Genomic DNA, 15,281 nt, shown 5'->3' with positions numbered 1-15,281 from the left:
GGGCTTGTGTTGCTAGAGAAGGCGGAAATCGATCATGGCGGCGTTCCAGATGATCGGCTGCTCCCAAAGCTGATGTTCTTGTGCGCTGCCAACTCAGGTCGCTGCGGTCGCATCGACATGGCCTCTGCCAGCCTTTGCCCAAATGTAACGCCCGTGCCTTGGAACAGCCGAGACGCGGCCTCGGCTTGTGCCACACCGCGATCGCTCAGCCGCCGTTGTGACTTGGCAGAGAAGTAGGGACCACTGCTGCTGCCTGCCGCTTGTGGCAAGGCGACTGGATTCGAATCTGGGGTAGAGACGATCGAATCGAGACCTGCAGTCGCAGGTTGACTGCTCAAAGGCGACGAGTACAGAGATCGCGATATTGGCGTAGGAGAAGGTCCCAGTGCCTTTGCCTGTCGTCCTAGCGCGCCCAGCTTCGAAAGACTACCATACGATGCGTCAGCAAACTCCCCATTCGCAGAGCTCGCGCAACGAACCCAAAGTCTGAGAAGCGAAGATGGCCTCGCTGATCTATGAGCAAATTGTCGGGCTTGAGATCCCTGTCAACAAGCATCAAAGCTTCAGTCGCGTCGCGAATCAGAATAGAAGCTGGCTGACCTGTGAACGATGTCCTTGCGATGCAGCGATTCGAGGCCAAGGATGATCTCTGCTGCATAGGCTCTCGTCCAATTCTCGTCCAGAGAGCCCATGACTTTAAGCAGAGCAGCACAATCGCCGCCGTTGAGATATTCCATCACAAGGAAGAGGTAGTCGCGACTCTGGAAAGTGTAATACAGGCGCACGACGAATTCGGAATCGGCTTGCGTCATGAGGATCAGTCGCTCTGCTTTGACATTCGTGACCTGATTTTTGGCGATCATGTCGGATTTCTTGAGCACTTTGATCGCATAATAATCGCCCGTCGTCTTCTTCTTGGCGAGATAAACCGACCCGAAAGCGCCTTTGCTGATCGGCTTGATGATTTCAAAGTCCTTGATGGACGATGCTTTCGATCGACCGGTGGGCACAGAAGTTGGGATGCGCGGCGAAACTGGCACTGTATTGAGAGCAGGGCTACTATGACCAGAATCGCCGGAGCCTCGGCGAGGTGCTTCACCCCACGGTCGTGAAGCAAGTCCAGGCGATTGTGGAGGCGTCGCGATTACGGCGGGAGTGATCAGGTTGAGATTCATCGAGGCAGAATGGATGAGTGAGCGTGGTCTTTGCCGTGGCTGACCGTCGTCCGGACGTTTGCGCGTGGGCGATGTTGCTGCCGATCGTGTCGGAGAAGAAGGCAAATTGATGTCTGCTCGCATCGGGCTGCTCGGTAGCGATGCACCTCGTTGTGCTGCCAAAATCTGAGCTGCGCGGCTATCCCATTCCATCCGCACGCGTTCGGCATAGATGATTGTGTTGCGCAAACGATTGACGGCCGTCAGCTTTTCCTTGAGAAGGTTGTCGGTATCTGTGACTATGGAAGCAAGCGCAGCATCGCTGTCGATACTTGGCTTGGCCCAGTGTGCAATGCTTGTCAGATTCTTGCTCGAAGTGGGCGTGAGCTGGCCTTGCTCAGTGGGCGACAAAGAGTCTTCTGACCCGCCTGGTGACTTGATCTGGATCGCGAGTTCGAGGATGGCCAAGCACTCGGTGATGACGACAGGTGCCTCTGCAGGTCGTTGGGACGCGAAAGCCTGCGAATTGGCGGAAGTGCCTTGCGAAGCCTTGAAAAGCGTACCCGAGTAGGCGTTGCCCTCGTTATCAGACATCTCTGGCGAGCCTAAGCCTTCGCGCAGGGCTTTCAAGGTCAGCTTCAGCTCCGTCAGCCTGTCGTTGCAGTTGCCGATGGCATTCTCTAGTCGATGAGTCTCGTTGCAGGTCTCGTTGTGCTTCTCGAAGAACCACGCAGGCACCATGCGCTCGCAGATTCGACAGAGCAGAGGCGCGCTAGTCAACGCAGACGCGAGCGGCATGAACGAAGTGAGATCGCTGAACGTCCTTTGGTGCTGAGCCAAGCCGAAGCGCGCAGCTGAGTTGACTTCATCGACGGCCTCCCGCAATTCTTGTCTGACGGCGGCAGGCCTGAAGACCCACATAGTATGAGAAGGCTGGCCTGTGCGAGGATCAGTCATGAGCATGCCCTTGCCTTCCATCGCTTCGAAGATGTCGTCGCCATCCGCGCTGACATGCAAGCGGAATGTCGCCTCGACTGTATGAGAATTATCTTCAATCAGTCGATTTGTCGCCTCAACAAAGACGGCGGCATCGTCCGGATAGACGAGATCGCTGATTGGATGACCGAGACAATCATCAGGATCCAACCTGTACGGAACGCGTCAGTTATCGCCGCGAGCATGGCAAGAGAAGACTTGCCCAGTGACATCTCGCCACACAGGACTCAGAAACTCAAAAACGTGATCCGTCAGGCTGAGCTCGACGAGGATAGTTGCCTTGCGGACAGCTTCGACAGCAGTGTGAAGGTCTTGTACGGCTGGCTGATCGGAAAGAATTTGACTGACCGGCCGTGAGCCGGCGGTAGGCGCTTGTGCACCAAGATCAACGCCGAGCGGGGCGGAGAAGTAATTCTCTGGCGCGCGAGATTGCAAAGGCAGCAGGTCCGTTGTTGCTAGCGTCAAATTTGTGCTGGTGGTGCGGCTGCGAGACGCTTTTGCTTTGCGCAACTGAGCATTGGCTTGCTCTTCATCAGTCGTGGCGCGCGCAAGCACCATGATGGGCTCGTCTTCGGCCTCGTCCATCTCGTTGAAGTTCCAGAACCCTCGCTCAGCTTCCCACCATTCGAGCACACGGCTGAGTCCAGCAACGCTGAGTAGCAAGTCGATGTACGAGCGCCGGCATGGCCATTCGGGATGGTCGTCCCAATTCTTGCCTAGACTTTGCAGACGGGTGATAAAGGCAGCGCATGCGCCAGACTTTGTCGCCAGCGAGATCACGGACGTATCGAGAATCTCAGTAGCAATTGTGATCATGTCTTGTAGCGTAGATATGAATGGCGAGGTAGACACGCCATGATCATCTCGGGGCAAGAGCAAGGGAGACTTCTTGTCGGCTGAGATCTGCCGCGAAGGGGTTGGTCTTCGTGGCTGGCCGGGCATCGGCGAGTGCGAACGAGAAGTCGAACGGGAGCTGAGCGCTGACTCGGACTTTCCACTCTGTTGCGAGAGACTGCGACCGAGCGTCGCTGACTCAATAGGCTTCGAAGTAACGCCCGTGTATCGTCGAGCGGTGGAAATTCGTCTCGACGGAGCAGGACCGCGGCCTACCATGGATGGCCTGCGCTGCATCGTATTGCCAGCCGAATTACTGTGCAGCAAGTCCTGCGATTCAGGCCTGAATGTGGGTTTACTGACCGAGGGTGCTCTGCTGTGAAGACGTGAGCTCATAGCCGACGTCGGTCGCGATCTGATCTCGTCGCCATCTTCAGTGCCGGACAAGCCCGAATCTTCGATGGCCATATCGTCATCGCCTGTTGTTGAGCTTGCATCGTCGAGATTGAGATGCTGGAAAACTGCCTCTGCGCGCTCACGCTCCAGCTCCTCTTCGACGAAACTTGTAATCGCAGCAATCGTCTTCTTCAACTCCTTGTCGCAATTGGCCTTTGCCCCGACCAGTCGCTGTCTGATGTGCTGTCGTATGCTCGAAACTGAAAATGCTGGATTCTGTTGCTGAGGCTCCACAGCTTTAGGGTCATTTTCGCCTGTTGATGCAACCGCGACCGAGTAGGCTGTCTCGGTCGCACTTACTGGCACAGGGCCCGGTGTTACATCCCATGCAGCCGGCCGTCCCGGCGTGAGCGCTGGCGTGGCTTCAATTGACCAAGCGGAAGAGCGAGCAATCGGTCGCAACCTAGGAGGCCCAAAGAATGCGCTTGACGGCGTCATGACGCCAGCAGAAGCAGAAGAGTCTGATGTGGACCGTACTGAGCCATCAGCATTGCTCAGATCTCGCTGAGACATGGGATTAGGCTTGAAGCGAGGCTCTAGGCGAAGCGATAGATTGGGATTCCGACGCCTCGTGTCCGTCTTGAACGTGTCGTTATCGCTGCTCCCTGAAGATCGTTTGGCAGATGATGAAGGACCAGGCTTGGCTGCATGGTACTGAGGTCTATGCGTAGCGATCTTGGCAGCAGGCGCAAGCGCACCGCCGATCGGTTCGCGCGGAGACGGCGGCTCGCGCAGAGATTGCAGACTTGGCTTCTTGCCGGCCCTTGGACGACTTAAGGAAGTCGAAGCTCGCACAGGCACGGGTGGTGGTCCCATGAGAGCGCTCGTTGTCTTTGGCTCGATTCTTGACTGCGAGCGAAAGAGTCGCGGCTCAGTCGGCCGGAGCTGACTGAAGGGGGAGTTGGGACTACTAGATGGCGATGGCTCATCAAAATGCTGTAGGAAGCTACTCCTGACCGAAGTCCACCAGGCGTCGATCTTCGCGCCCAGGTTGAGATTCTTGCGACGCCTGCTACCAGGAGAGAACGCATCCATCATGCTCGAACGAGTGGGAGAATTAACAGTGCTTTGATCCGTGCCCGGCGCATGCGTAGACAGCGTGGATCCTACGCTTCGCCGTCGCGGCATGATCTCTGGCGTCAGCATCGACCACCGGTCGGTACTAGAATCAAAGGGATTCGTCTCGTGATTCTGCGCGGGCGTAACGATGGCCTCCGGGTTAGCAGCAGCTTCTGAGACGCTCGCCATGCGCGCTTCGGGTTGCTGCGGCACTGTTCGATTTTGCGGATTAGATCGGTCAGTCGAATCGGCTTTGAGCTTCGCCTGTTTCATCAGTCGATATTCCTGCGCGCATGTCAGCATCACTCTGGCAGATCGAGAGGCGCCCACGTCGAGCCAGTCAACCCATTCAATCTCTTTGCCAGGATCCTGCGCAAGCGCCTCAAGCTCCTGACTGATCGACGACGTGGTGTCCGCTTCGTTCAGATCAAGTTTCGATAGGGCAGACGCAAAGTCGAAGCCCTGTGAGCTCGCAGAATGCTGCGGAATAGCTGTCGATGAGCTGTCGCCCGCTAACGGAGGCGACCAGAGCGGCAAAGCGTCGGGATTCGGAGTCGTCTGCTGGCGACCTTTCCACTTTTTGATCTTGTCGGCTCGCGTCTGTAACAGGATCTTTGCGTACTCATCCGTTGAAGGAGCTGCACCTGGCGTCATGGACAGGCGATGTGACAGACGGCGCGTCGATGGCTGACCACGGACGTCTAAGGTATCGCTCGCCATACGAGGCTGACCCGTCGCAGAGCCTAACATGCCAGGATCATCAGCTGCCTCCTGCACACTTCGATTGTAGTGAGGATGCAGAAGGCTAGGCTCAGTGGCCGTGTGTGACATTGACTTGACAAGCACAGATCTGGACCGCTCGCGCCTGCCAGTGATCGGCTTTGCCGGAGACCCGCTGAAGGGAAAAAGAGGCGCGAATGCGGAATGACTTTGATTTGCGCCCACATTGATATCTGGTGATCCCATGACAGGCGACAGGTTCTGTTTCTTCTCCAGTCTGTGTTTGCTTATCGCACCGATGCCAGGATCGCTCGAGCTGTCGTCGTTTGAGGATGCGGCTCGCGTCGCGGATGGAGTGGGAGCGGCGGGGTAATCTAACGAATCGAAACCGCTCGAGCTACGTCTGGGGAACCCACTTGTGACGGGTGAGGATGCTCTGTTCGAATTCTTGCGCGATATCGACGACGACGGCGAGATCGCGTGTATACTTTGCGCGCTACGCACAGCACTCGGAACACGTTGCATCTTGATAGTCTCGATAGGCAATCCAGACTGAGTGCCTGCACTGATTGACGTCCGATGAGGCTTGCCGGTACCTGGACTGGTCGCCGACGTGCGTTGTGAGCCCGAACGAGCAGACGTAGGGGAAGTGGATGGCGTTCCCCAACTATGAGGCGAAGTAGCTTCGGAGGGAGAGCCTGGCATGGATCCGCCAGATGTAGCGCTTTGGCCACCACCGCCGTCCGATCTGGCCAGATGAAGCGTGCTAGACGGTGTCGCTGGTCCGGAAGAGGCAGCGCTCTGCCGATCTGAGGAATCCTGGCGCGCTTGCTGCAAGATTCGTTGCTCTTCTGCTCGCTCCGAAGTCCTGCCTCGCGACGGCCGCGCAGGACTCTCAGGATTCAGAGTGCCACTCATGCTGTATGACCGCATGTCAGTCGATGTACTAGGCTGGTAGACTCCCGCAAGGCTGGGCAGAGCTGAAGAAGCCGTCTTTGGCGATAGACCCGGGCGTTTGCTGGAGAGACGACGATTTGACTTGGCTGGCTTAGGTGGAGGAGCAGGCATAGGCACCGCAAGTGTGCCTAATGCAAGGCCGGTCAGGTTTGTGTTGCCTCGCGTCGTGCCGGTAGAAGTAGAGCCATCAGTAACGGGCGTCTTGCTGGCGTCGTCGCCTTCCGAAGAAGCACTCGAGATATCTAGAGGTTCGAGCGGATCGTCATCATCTGCATGAGATGCATAGGACAGCGGCGAAGGAAACAGCGGCGTCGTTGAGAGTCTGTGAGCGCTCAGCATGGCGGGGTTGGTGGGCGCATTACTTGACGAGATGGGCAATGGCGCTAGTCTGTCTTGATAAGAAGGCTGCGACGATGTCCAGAGGGACGGGACAAGCTCTGGACTAGCTTGTGGTGCAGCAGCGGCAGTATCGTCCATCTCGAATGCCATAGCCTCATCATTTGACATCTCGCTCCCGCTGTCGCGTCCCTCGAAACTATCCGCCTCTGAGCTCGTCGATGTGAAAGCGGCATTGCTCAGACCGGATTGTGAGGCATGCCGCCTCCTGCGAGCTTCCGATCCGCCTGCGTAGTCCCGCGCGTACAAATTCAGGCCTGCCATGGGTCCACTGACAGTGACAGGTCTGGCGCGACGCGGCACAGGCGAGCCGCTAGCATTGCTGCTGGATCTGTTGAGCTCGGGCGAGAGACTTCGTGGGCCAGGAAAGGTGCCTGAAGTGTGCCGTAGCTCGGGCGACGTGCCGCTCAAGTTCGTGAGACCGCTTCGTGCCTGCGCTTGGACAGACGCCTGCCTCATATGAGGCGAGGAATCTCCAGATGAGCTCGCAGGAGAGCTGGACACAATCGGCTTGGAGGTCTCTTTGGTCGGACTGCCGGACTCGCTAACGGCAGCACTGGTTGGCATGCTAGCTTGCTCATTCGTCGCTGCCATACTGGCGTTGGCTCAGAACTGGACAGAGACAGATTGGAACTCGTCTTATAGACTGATGTGCGCAATCGTCATGCCGAAGAAGTCGCTGCTCTGCTCGACGGCTGTCAGGTCAGCTCGAGACTGCAACGCGATCGATGCTCCAACACTGACCGAACGCACAGCAGTCGAGTGTGCGGCGATCATGCCATACGCTTGCGCGGGTATCTGCCCGGTGAATCTCGCGAGCGATCCAGTGGACTCTCCAGCTGGGTCACTCACTGGCCGCGCGGTCAAGTCAAATTCAAAGGGGCGCGTCTCGATCAAAGAAGCATGCAAGGTCTAGAGCTATTCTAGGGCAGCGTACGAGCGCAGTCTGAGCAGGTTCCTCTGCAGCATCACGATGGTCGCCTTGCCGATGTTGGGCACGAAGATGCTGTTCGCGCGATGGTTCAGAATGTGTGTTGAAATGGATGGAGAACCAAACTGTACCTGGCCCTTTGCTTGACTCCCTCGCCGTCTCCAAAGTTCTTGCCATCCGAGAAGTTGATGGCGACCACGCCTGATCGTAAGTGCTCGAGCGGCACGCGGTACTTGTCTCCCGGTACACCCGAAACGACGACATCGGACAGAGCGAGACATTCCTCGAGCGTGTGCTTGGATTTTGTCACGTTGTGATGAGGATGGGTCCCATTGGCTTGATCTTTCGATTTGCGACGCCTGTTGAACTCTTGTACGCCGTCCAAGTCGACCGAGAAGACACGAGCGCCGTCATTCGACAGCAAAGCTGCCAACGGTCGTCCGACGACTTCACTTCTACGCTTGCGGTCTGATCAGCATAGCCTCAGCACTGGCTCAGCTGACGATGTACCTGTTGATGACTGTGATCGTTTTGCCTGCTGCTTGCTCGCCAAAAGGCGCCTCCCTGTAGACCTTGATATGCTCGAGGATCTTGACGATAGCCAGGGGAGTGCATGGCAAAATGCTCTTCACTCGTTGTTGCTCCCTTTTCGCACCGTCAGAGTAAGGTATCCGAGACGTCGAAGCAAGGCTGGCAAAATGATTGGCAGTCAGGCTCTTTGGGTTGACTTGGCGCTGGTTGTGATACAGGTTGAAGCGGAACAAGAAATTGAGACCCTCTACGTCTTTGCTGGGCGAGACGACTTGCTGAAGGTACTGATCATGCTGTGTACCGAAACAGGGATAGTAGACCATGATACCATCCACTGTATCGTCTGCGTTGGCTTCTATGATACCCCTCTCTACTTCGTACATCCCTAGCCCGTCTTCTTCAGGATCGTAGCCAGGCAGAGCTTCTGCGTATCGACGGAGCTCAAACTCGATGCCGACGTCTTCGCATGCTTTTCGCGTCCAAGAAGCATAAGACTCTGAGGGAGCAGAGCCATTGGCGAGGATGCCGATCAGCTTGGGAGCGCGTTTGCCCGTACTCGCGTAGCCCGCGGTGGCCGCTTTGAGATCGGCGATGAAGGGCTTTGCCACTGTGATCCGTTGCGTCAGTTTGCGTGGGGTGAAGAGGCAGCGTAGCCACCTGCTGCGCCAGACAGCACGGTCGCCATGCTCGAAGATTTTCTCCCTGAGCCAAAAGGGAAGTGACGTTCAAGAATGCAAGCGGGCTGGAAGAGGCGATGGGTGAGGGTCCAGCGGAGTCGGCAGATGCTCATCCGCTGAGCTCAGAAGCTGTGCAGACCGCGAGAGAATGTGATGGACAGTCCACGCAAAAGAACAAGCGAGGACGCGACGGACTGCTGCCAAGATAAAAGCCAGAGGTCGTGCACCGCCTTGACAAGCGGAAAGAGCAGGCAGAGGTCCGTTCTTCGTGCTTCGACGAATCCCAGTTGGGCTCACCTGAAGCAGCTGAGCGGGATTCAAAGCACATCACACTCGCCTCGGCCTCATCGTAGGCAATCATGGGCAAAGCGCAGTCTAAGCTGTCCCACGAGCAGCTGCAAGAGCTACAGAGGAATACAAAGTGTTCGCCACGTCTCCCTCAGTGAATTCTACCGGGCTCACTTGGGCCTGACGGGCGGACAGTCGACAAGAAAGAGCTGCAGCAATGGTACAAGGGATTCCTGCGTGACTGTCCCAGCGGCAAGCTCGACAGGGCAGAGTTCGGACGGATCTACAAGCAGTTCTTCCCCTTTGGCGATCCTTCGCAGTTCTCAGAATACGTCTTCAGCGTCTTTGACGAGGCAAGTGGCCTGCGTCCTGTCTGTCAGATGGATATCCATCTCATCGGACCGGGCTTGTTGCAGGATAAGAATGGCACCATTGACTTTCAAGAGTTCATCTGTGCGCTCAGCGTGACCAGCAGAGGCGATCTGGATGACAAGCTCAAATGTGCGCAATTCCCTTTCAGCGAGACACCGCCAGGCTAACAATGTGGGCGCGACTTGAAAGGGGCCTTCCAGCTATACGATATCGACGGGGATGGCTATATCACCTATGACGAGATGCTACAGATTGTGTCGAGCATCTACAAGATGACCGGTCAGATGGTCAAGCTACCGGCAGACGAGGACACCCCACAAAAGGCGCGTTTCGCTCGTCTTTGCAAACCGGCTCAGCTGATCGTGTGTTCGATAGCGGGTGGACAAGATCTTCAGACTGATGGACGTCAACAAGGACGAAAAGTTGACATACGACGAATTCAAGCAGGGCAGCAAGAACGATCCTTCGATCGTCTCCGCGCTCTCACTTTACGACAACCTGGTCTAGCTGCACTTGCTCGTCTGCCAGGAACCACCTTGTACTACAATAGAAATCTGCAAGCACGTGTTTGACATACCTAGCGAGCCTCGTTCGCATTGCGAAGGCGTCGTGATGACCCACCTAGCGTCGCCACGGCGTCGTCCCCGAGTCGGCATGCCATCGTCCTTTCCTGCCCTTGGCCTTAAAAACATCGACATGGCTGATTCTACCACACTTCGCGAAGATGAGAGCAGTTCTTTGCGCACTCGCATGCGCTCTTCCGTTCGCATTATCAAGAGATCTCATCCGTGTCCTGGCCCGCAACGCACAAGGCTTCAATCCGGCCTCACTACCGCAATCGGGCCAAGGACAGACCGGCAATCCGCTTTCATCGATCTGGCGCAAGATCGAGGAGAGCTTTCCCCGGCCGAGCGGCAGTATGCCCACTTTCGGTAGCGGTTTCCCCAACTTCGGCAGTGGGTTTCCAGGGTTCGGCTCAGGTATGGGTATGCCCGGGAACACGAAGCCTACTGGTCAGAGTTCCTCGAGCGAGGGCGGTATGCCGACGCTCTCGAGTATGATGGGCAGTAATGGTCTGTCTGCCAGTCCGAGGGGTGGATCGGGCGGCGGAAGCGACGGCGGCGGCGGCGGCGGTTCTGGTGGCGGCAACGATGCGGCTACAGTCAAGCAAGTCTCTTTGCAAGAGCACAACGATTTTCGAGCAAAGCATGAGGTACGCAAAAGATAGAATTCGGCGCGCGTGCTGATATGGTCATGTACAGGCAGGTCCGTTGACATGGGATCAAAATCTTGCCGATGCATGTGCCTCCTGGATCACGTCTTGCAGCTACTCGCACTCCCCACAAGCAGAGGCAGGTCAATACGGCGAGAACATCGCTTGGGTAGGCCGTCAACTGACCGAGTCAAAGCGTGTCTGATGTTTCCGTTCTAGGGTCAAGGTTTTCAAACGCTGCCTCTCATGAATCTCTGGGAACGAGAGGGCGCTCCACCGGGCGTGCTGAACCATTATACCGCTATGGTAAGTCATTATTTGTCAGATTCATGCTGTGGCTCAGAGGTTGTGCAGGTTTGGAAAGCGACGACGACGCTTGGCTGTGCTCAGCAAGTCTGTCCGGATAGCTACAACTATCTGTGCTGTCATTACGGTCCCCAAGCAGGCAACATCGAGGGCCAGGAAGCGTATGTCTACCCGCGCGCAGACTAGGGGTGGAACTGATGCGAGCGAGTCGACAGCCAAAATGTATCTTGAATGCGCTGGCCGCTACTTGTCATATGCCTTGCGCTGGTCGCAAACGCTTCATTGTAGCTGTTCATGGCGCGTGCAATGGTGCTCGAAGCGAGAAGAGTAGAGGAATGACATCATGGCTTGCGTTGTGGTGAACGCGTGCTCGAGGAGTCTTTTGGACGCGGCAAGTCGGCACGGCACCGGAGCAGCTTTCGGCATGGCAGGCAGCAGAGGACGCGGCCGAGGCAGAGGAGGCCGCGGGAATGCTACGGCTTTCCAATCGGGGTCTACATTGATGGGCGGACAGTCATATCAAGATGTCATCGATTTTTCCTCGCAACCCATGCTCAGCTCTCTCGCTGCCTATCCCGTCCGTGATCTGGCTCATATCACTCTTGGTGCTCATGTGTCTTGCAGCCCATGCACTATCCGCAACTGCGAGAGCCCACTGAACGAGAAGAAAAGTTAGTAGCAATTCACGAGGAGCAACTCGAAATTATGCAACAGTCTCGATGGTACATCAGGCGACCTGATGCGAACCTCAAAGGTACCAGTGCACCAGTGCTTCTTGATCGCGAGCCAAGCTGACCCTCTGTGGAATAGAGGGTGATGCCGCGCTGGACACATATAGGGCATTACCGTCCATCACGGACCCAGAGACCAAGGCAATGCTCAACCCTGCTTTCTTCCCCGCCGAGCTATGGGATGCCCTCTACGAGAAGAAGCCAAAAGCTCGCAGTCAGTCTCCCATCTGAGCCTTTCCCGCTCGACCGAGCTCATCTCTGCTGAGAATGCAGTGCCGACGCAACAGAAGCGCGCCAAGTTAGATCTCGACGCAGCGCTAGCTGAAGACGAATTAGGTGCAGATGAAGAAGAGGTGAGGCTTGATCTAGCGTTTACCGACGCTTGGCTGAAAGGGGGGCTTTGTCATACAGGCGGCAGAAGAGCCTCAGGCGGTATCAGACGAGGACGAGGATCCCGATGCCCTCGAAGAGCCGGACGACTATGATAACAACTACTTCCAGACGGGCGAGGATGATGACGACGGGGGTGACGATGACGGAGGCTACGGTAAGCCATCCTCATCCGACGCTGTAGAGCACTCAGCTGACCACTTCACAGAGGGCGGCATCATGGACTGATTGCATGCCTGACTTGCACATCATTTCTCTCTGTAAACTGTTGTTGCTACTATACATCGCAATCATTTCAGTCACAAGCTGGGCACTGATCGATCATCCTGAGACTCTGCTTCTGATCTGGTGCTTGTCCGTTCGCGACGCGTTCGTTGGGGCCGTCTTTGCGTCGATACCTCATAACGTCATAGCAGGGTCAGTAGAGCCGAGGGCAGAATAGAATGGCAGCCGGGCCTCCGGTGCCGCCGCTAGAGATCTATTTAGACAGTCCAGAGGTCGTCTTGCGCACGAGGGGCCAAGATGATCCCGAGCCTGCGATCTTGTCTGGCGAAGTGCGTATGCACCTTCAGGGCCATCGCAATGAGATCAAGGACATCAACTTGACCTTCTCCGGCAGGCTCGTGACTCTGGCTCATCAGCAAGCGCTTCAGGCTGATGTGATCGGCCGAGCAGGTGTCGAGTCTCGGTGCAGACGAGCAAAGCGAACACGGCAGATCACTCGCTCTTCTTTCACGATTGCCGCTTTGTTCGTCTCGGCTCCTTCAGCTGATCTGAGTTCAGCTGAGAGTAGGCGGGGCGAACAGTTGCCTGCTACCTCGCATACGCATACACTGTCGACCAGCTCACATGCGTTTCCATTCTCGCTCCAGCTGCCGCCAGACTTGCCGCCCTCACTGAGGGCATGGTCAGGTCAGGCGATATCATCCTACCAGCTCAGGGCAGTCGTCACTCGACCCGGACTCACCACGCCCAATTGGACCATCAAGCGCAACGTCACCGTCTCGCGAGGATTGGTGGCAGATGCGCCAGAGTACACCCAAACGCTCGAGGTCGATAGTCTCTGGCCAGGCAAGGTCGACTACAAATTTGTCCTGCCCCACAAAGCCTATGCTGCAGGTGCAGAGATCCCAGTGAGTATCAAGATTACACACCTGCAGAAGAACGTCAAGGTCACCTCCATGGTCACGAGTATCTTTCAGACGATGTAGATCCTCCCCCTCACTGTACCCGTCCTGTGGAACTGACGCCCGACGCAGTACCGTCTTTTCGCGCAACAACCAAGTGACAGATTCAAAGGACATTGCGACGTATCGCCAGACCTTCAACGGCTATATGCAACAAGACCCCCCAAGTGGGCAGAGATCTGGCCCACCATCGGGTCCAGCATCGGCCACGCCTTCAAGACGAGGCTCACTCGATTTCTCAGGCTTCCATCTCGGGTCTTCAGGTGCGCTCAGCAGAAGAGGCTCGCGCGAAAATGGGCTCGGCCCGAGTCATTCGCCGTTCGCTCAAATGGCCGCAGCTCAATGCTATGGGGCCACAGCCGTACCAACGCGAACGCGTCGCTCGCTTTCTTTTGGATCCTTGTCCGGTTCGAGATCGTCACCCGTCTTGCCGTCACCGGGTCGACAGTTCTCCAGTCCAGCTCAGAGTTTCGCAGGTCCATCGAGTCAACCAAACGGTCGCGATTCTCGCAACGGAAGAAGCAGTGCAGGAAGCAGAAGTGATGATCTCCATAGTTTAGAAGAGGACATACAACAGTCTCAAGACATCGACGTCATCTCCAACATCAAGATACCCGACTCTGCAACGCCGTCCTGTCCGCTTTGGCCTGTGCATGTCTCCTACAAGATCAAATGGAGCGTATACATCAAGAATCCCGATGGCCACACCTCAGAGCTACGCGTTGCGCTGCCTCTTCTGATTCTCTCGTAAGCTTTTCTCTAGAAATACAGAGCGCACGCTCACACCCTTGCAGGAATACGCTGCGGCAGGAGGCAGAACTAGCTTCTTCCGGCACGCGCACATTGCTTTTCGGCCCATCGGGCGCCATGCTGCCAGAATCGGCGGATACAGAAGCAGGCCAGCTACCTTCGTATCAGAACCACATTCAGGATCGCATCGCTAGCGCCGAGACGCCGTCCTACTTCCCTCAGGGCGCGGCGTATATACCCACAGCCTGGTCCTCTGCCGCTCCTAGCCCTCTTGCGACCCCGGTGACAAGTCCGCCGATCAGTCGGGCGACGACGCCCAATCACGGCTCGCAGAGATCCCCAAATGAAATGCCTGCGCCGCCCTTGCCGGGAGCCAGCACGAGTAGCGGGCTGCCTACTGCGAGCGTAGCACATCCGCACGATGACGCGACAGCGGTCAACTTTCGTAAAGTCAATTGGGCAAATGATATGGAGTTGCGCTCCTCTCTGACAGACGGCCGACCGCAGCCTGTGCGGTCTAGCAGCTCTTCCCGCAGTCATACACCTGCTCATACTCCACCCGTCAGTCAGCCCAATTCGAGACCCAGCTCAAGACCGAACTCGCGTCCAAATTCTAGACCTTCCAGTCCCGTGCTCGGCTCTAGATCCGTCAGCTCGAGATCGAGCAGTCGCCCTTCCAGCCCCACAGGACGTCACCATATCTCACCACTTGGCAGCCAGCCAGCCTCGGCGACCACATCGCCTACTCTTGCGCCTGTTGCAATGGCTGAGCCCGTGCCGCGCAGTGCTGCCTCAAGCTTACTGCATTTCCCTCGACCCTTCAAAGGTCTGACGCCAATGACGACCCCAGGCACCTCGCCCGTACAGTCGCATATGCACGTGCCGCCTGTCGCAAGACGATCTACAGACGCGCTCAATAACCTCGTGCATGGCCGCAATCCTTTGAGGAGTCACTCTGGTGGGTCATCCGCTCATCCTTCGGCTTCGGGCGCGAGTCCTGCGGCGCACCATTCTGGTTCGAATACTGGCGGTAGTGGGAGTCGAGAGCACTCGAATTTGCACTCCCAGCATAGCCTCTCGCCAGATCAGCCCGGATCGAGATCGCCAGGTCTTCAGCGCTCCGAGACTGTGCACGCTCATGTAGCTCTCCCGCTCGTCAACCAAGCGCTACAAGACTACGTCAGTACTTCTGACGAGGAAGAGCAAGAGTCGCGTCAACTGCTTTCCCAAGTTCCTTCGTACGATGTTGCTTCGAAAGGCTTTCTTGGCGGCGTAGTGCCGCTCGAGTCCAATCCACCCGATTATCAAGCCGGTCCCTCAGCAAACCAATAGA

At 56.7% G+C, this 15,281-nt stretch overlaps 6 protein-coding genes across 6 annotated transcripts; 4 read left to right on the top strand and 2 right to left on the bottom strand.

Moving 5' to 3' along the window:
- Window positions 1–32: 32 nt before the first annotated feature.
- L969DRAFT_94460 (uncharacterized protein) lies at window positions 33–7,166 on the bottom strand (the record flags this gene model as incomplete). The annotated part of the gene is made up of 5 exons (XM_014712508.1): window positions 33–426; window positions 480–542; window positions 601–2,301; window positions 2,353–4,784; window positions 4,830–7,166. The coding sequence occupies 5 exons, from the start codon at window positions 7,164–7,166 to the stop codon at window positions 33–35; spliced, it is 6,927 nt and encodes a 2,308-aa protein (XP_014567994.1).
- An 11-nt stretch (window positions 7,167–7,177) lies between these two features.
- Window positions 7,178–8,779, bottom strand: L969DRAFT_87349 (uncharacterized protein). The gene is made up of 5 exons (XM_014712507.1): window positions 8,692–8,779; window positions 8,014–8,641; window positions 7,635–7,958; window positions 7,321–7,578; window positions 7,178–7,264 (listed from the first exon to the last, which is right to left on the bottom strand). The coding sequence occupies exons 1-4, from the start codon at window positions 8,717–8,719 to the stop codon at window positions 7,491–7,493; spliced, it is 1,068 nt and encodes a 355-aa protein (XP_014567993.1). The 5' UTR covers window positions 8,720–8,779; the 3' UTR covers window positions 7,178–7,264; window positions 7,321–7,490.
- A 104-nt stretch (window positions 8,780–8,883) lies between these two features.
- On the top strand, window positions 8,884–10,358 carry L969DRAFT_87347 (uncharacterized protein). Its single transcript, XM_014712506.1, has 6 exons — window positions 8,884–8,968; window positions 9,018–9,134; window positions 9,195–9,352; window positions 9,416–9,500; window positions 9,561–9,694; window positions 9,747–10,358. Exons 2-6 carry the CDS (start codon window positions 9,071–9,073, stop codon window positions 9,876–9,878), a joined length of 573 nt encoding a protein of 190 aa, XP_014567992.1. The 5' UTR covers window positions 8,884–8,968; window positions 9,018–9,070; the 3' UTR covers window positions 9,879–10,358.
- On the top strand, window positions 10,096–11,121 carry L969DRAFT_94457 (uncharacterized protein; the record flags this gene model as incomplete). The annotated part of the gene is made up of 5 exons (XM_014712505.1): window positions 10,096–10,584; window positions 10,634–10,753; window positions 10,804–10,890; window positions 10,939–11,051; window positions 11,106–11,121. 5 exons carry the CDS (start codon window positions 10,096–10,098, stop codon window positions 11,119–11,121), a joined length of 825 nt encoding a protein of 274 aa, XP_014567991.1.
- A 193-nt stretch (window positions 11,122–11,314) lies between these two features.
- Window positions 11,315–12,239, top strand: L969DRAFT_49276 (uncharacterized protein; the record flags this gene model as incomplete). The annotated part of the gene is made up of 5 exons (XM_014712504.1): window positions 11,315–11,467; window positions 11,515–11,644; window positions 11,701–11,835; window positions 11,895–11,974; window positions 12,033–12,239. 5 exons carry the CDS (start codon window positions 11,315–11,317, stop codon window positions 12,237–12,239), a joined length of 705 nt encoding a protein of 234 aa, XP_014567990.1.
- A 215-nt stretch (window positions 12,240–12,454) lies between these two features.
- Window positions 12,455–15,280, top strand: L969DRAFT_94455 (uncharacterized protein; the record flags this gene model as incomplete). Its single annotated transcript, XM_014712503.1, has 5 exons — window positions 12,455–12,630; window positions 12,687–12,759; window positions 12,818–13,218; window positions 13,271–13,945; window positions 13,993–15,280. 5 exons carry the CDS (start codon window positions 12,455–12,457, stop codon window positions 15,278–15,280), a joined length of 2,613 nt encoding a protein of 870 aa, XP_014567989.1.
- Between the last annotated feature and the right edge of the window lies 1 nt (window position 15,281).

This window comes from Mixia osmundae, assembly GCF_000708205.1.
Source record: "Mixia osmundae IAM 14324 unplaced genomic scaffold scaffold_5, whole genome shotgun sequence".
Lineage (NCBI taxonomy): Eukaryota > Fungi > Basidiomycota > Mixiomycetes > Mixiales > Mixiaceae > Mixia > Mixia osmundae.
Note: the sequence above shows the minus strand (reverse complement) of the source record. Positions and strands in the feature narration are given on the sequence as shown.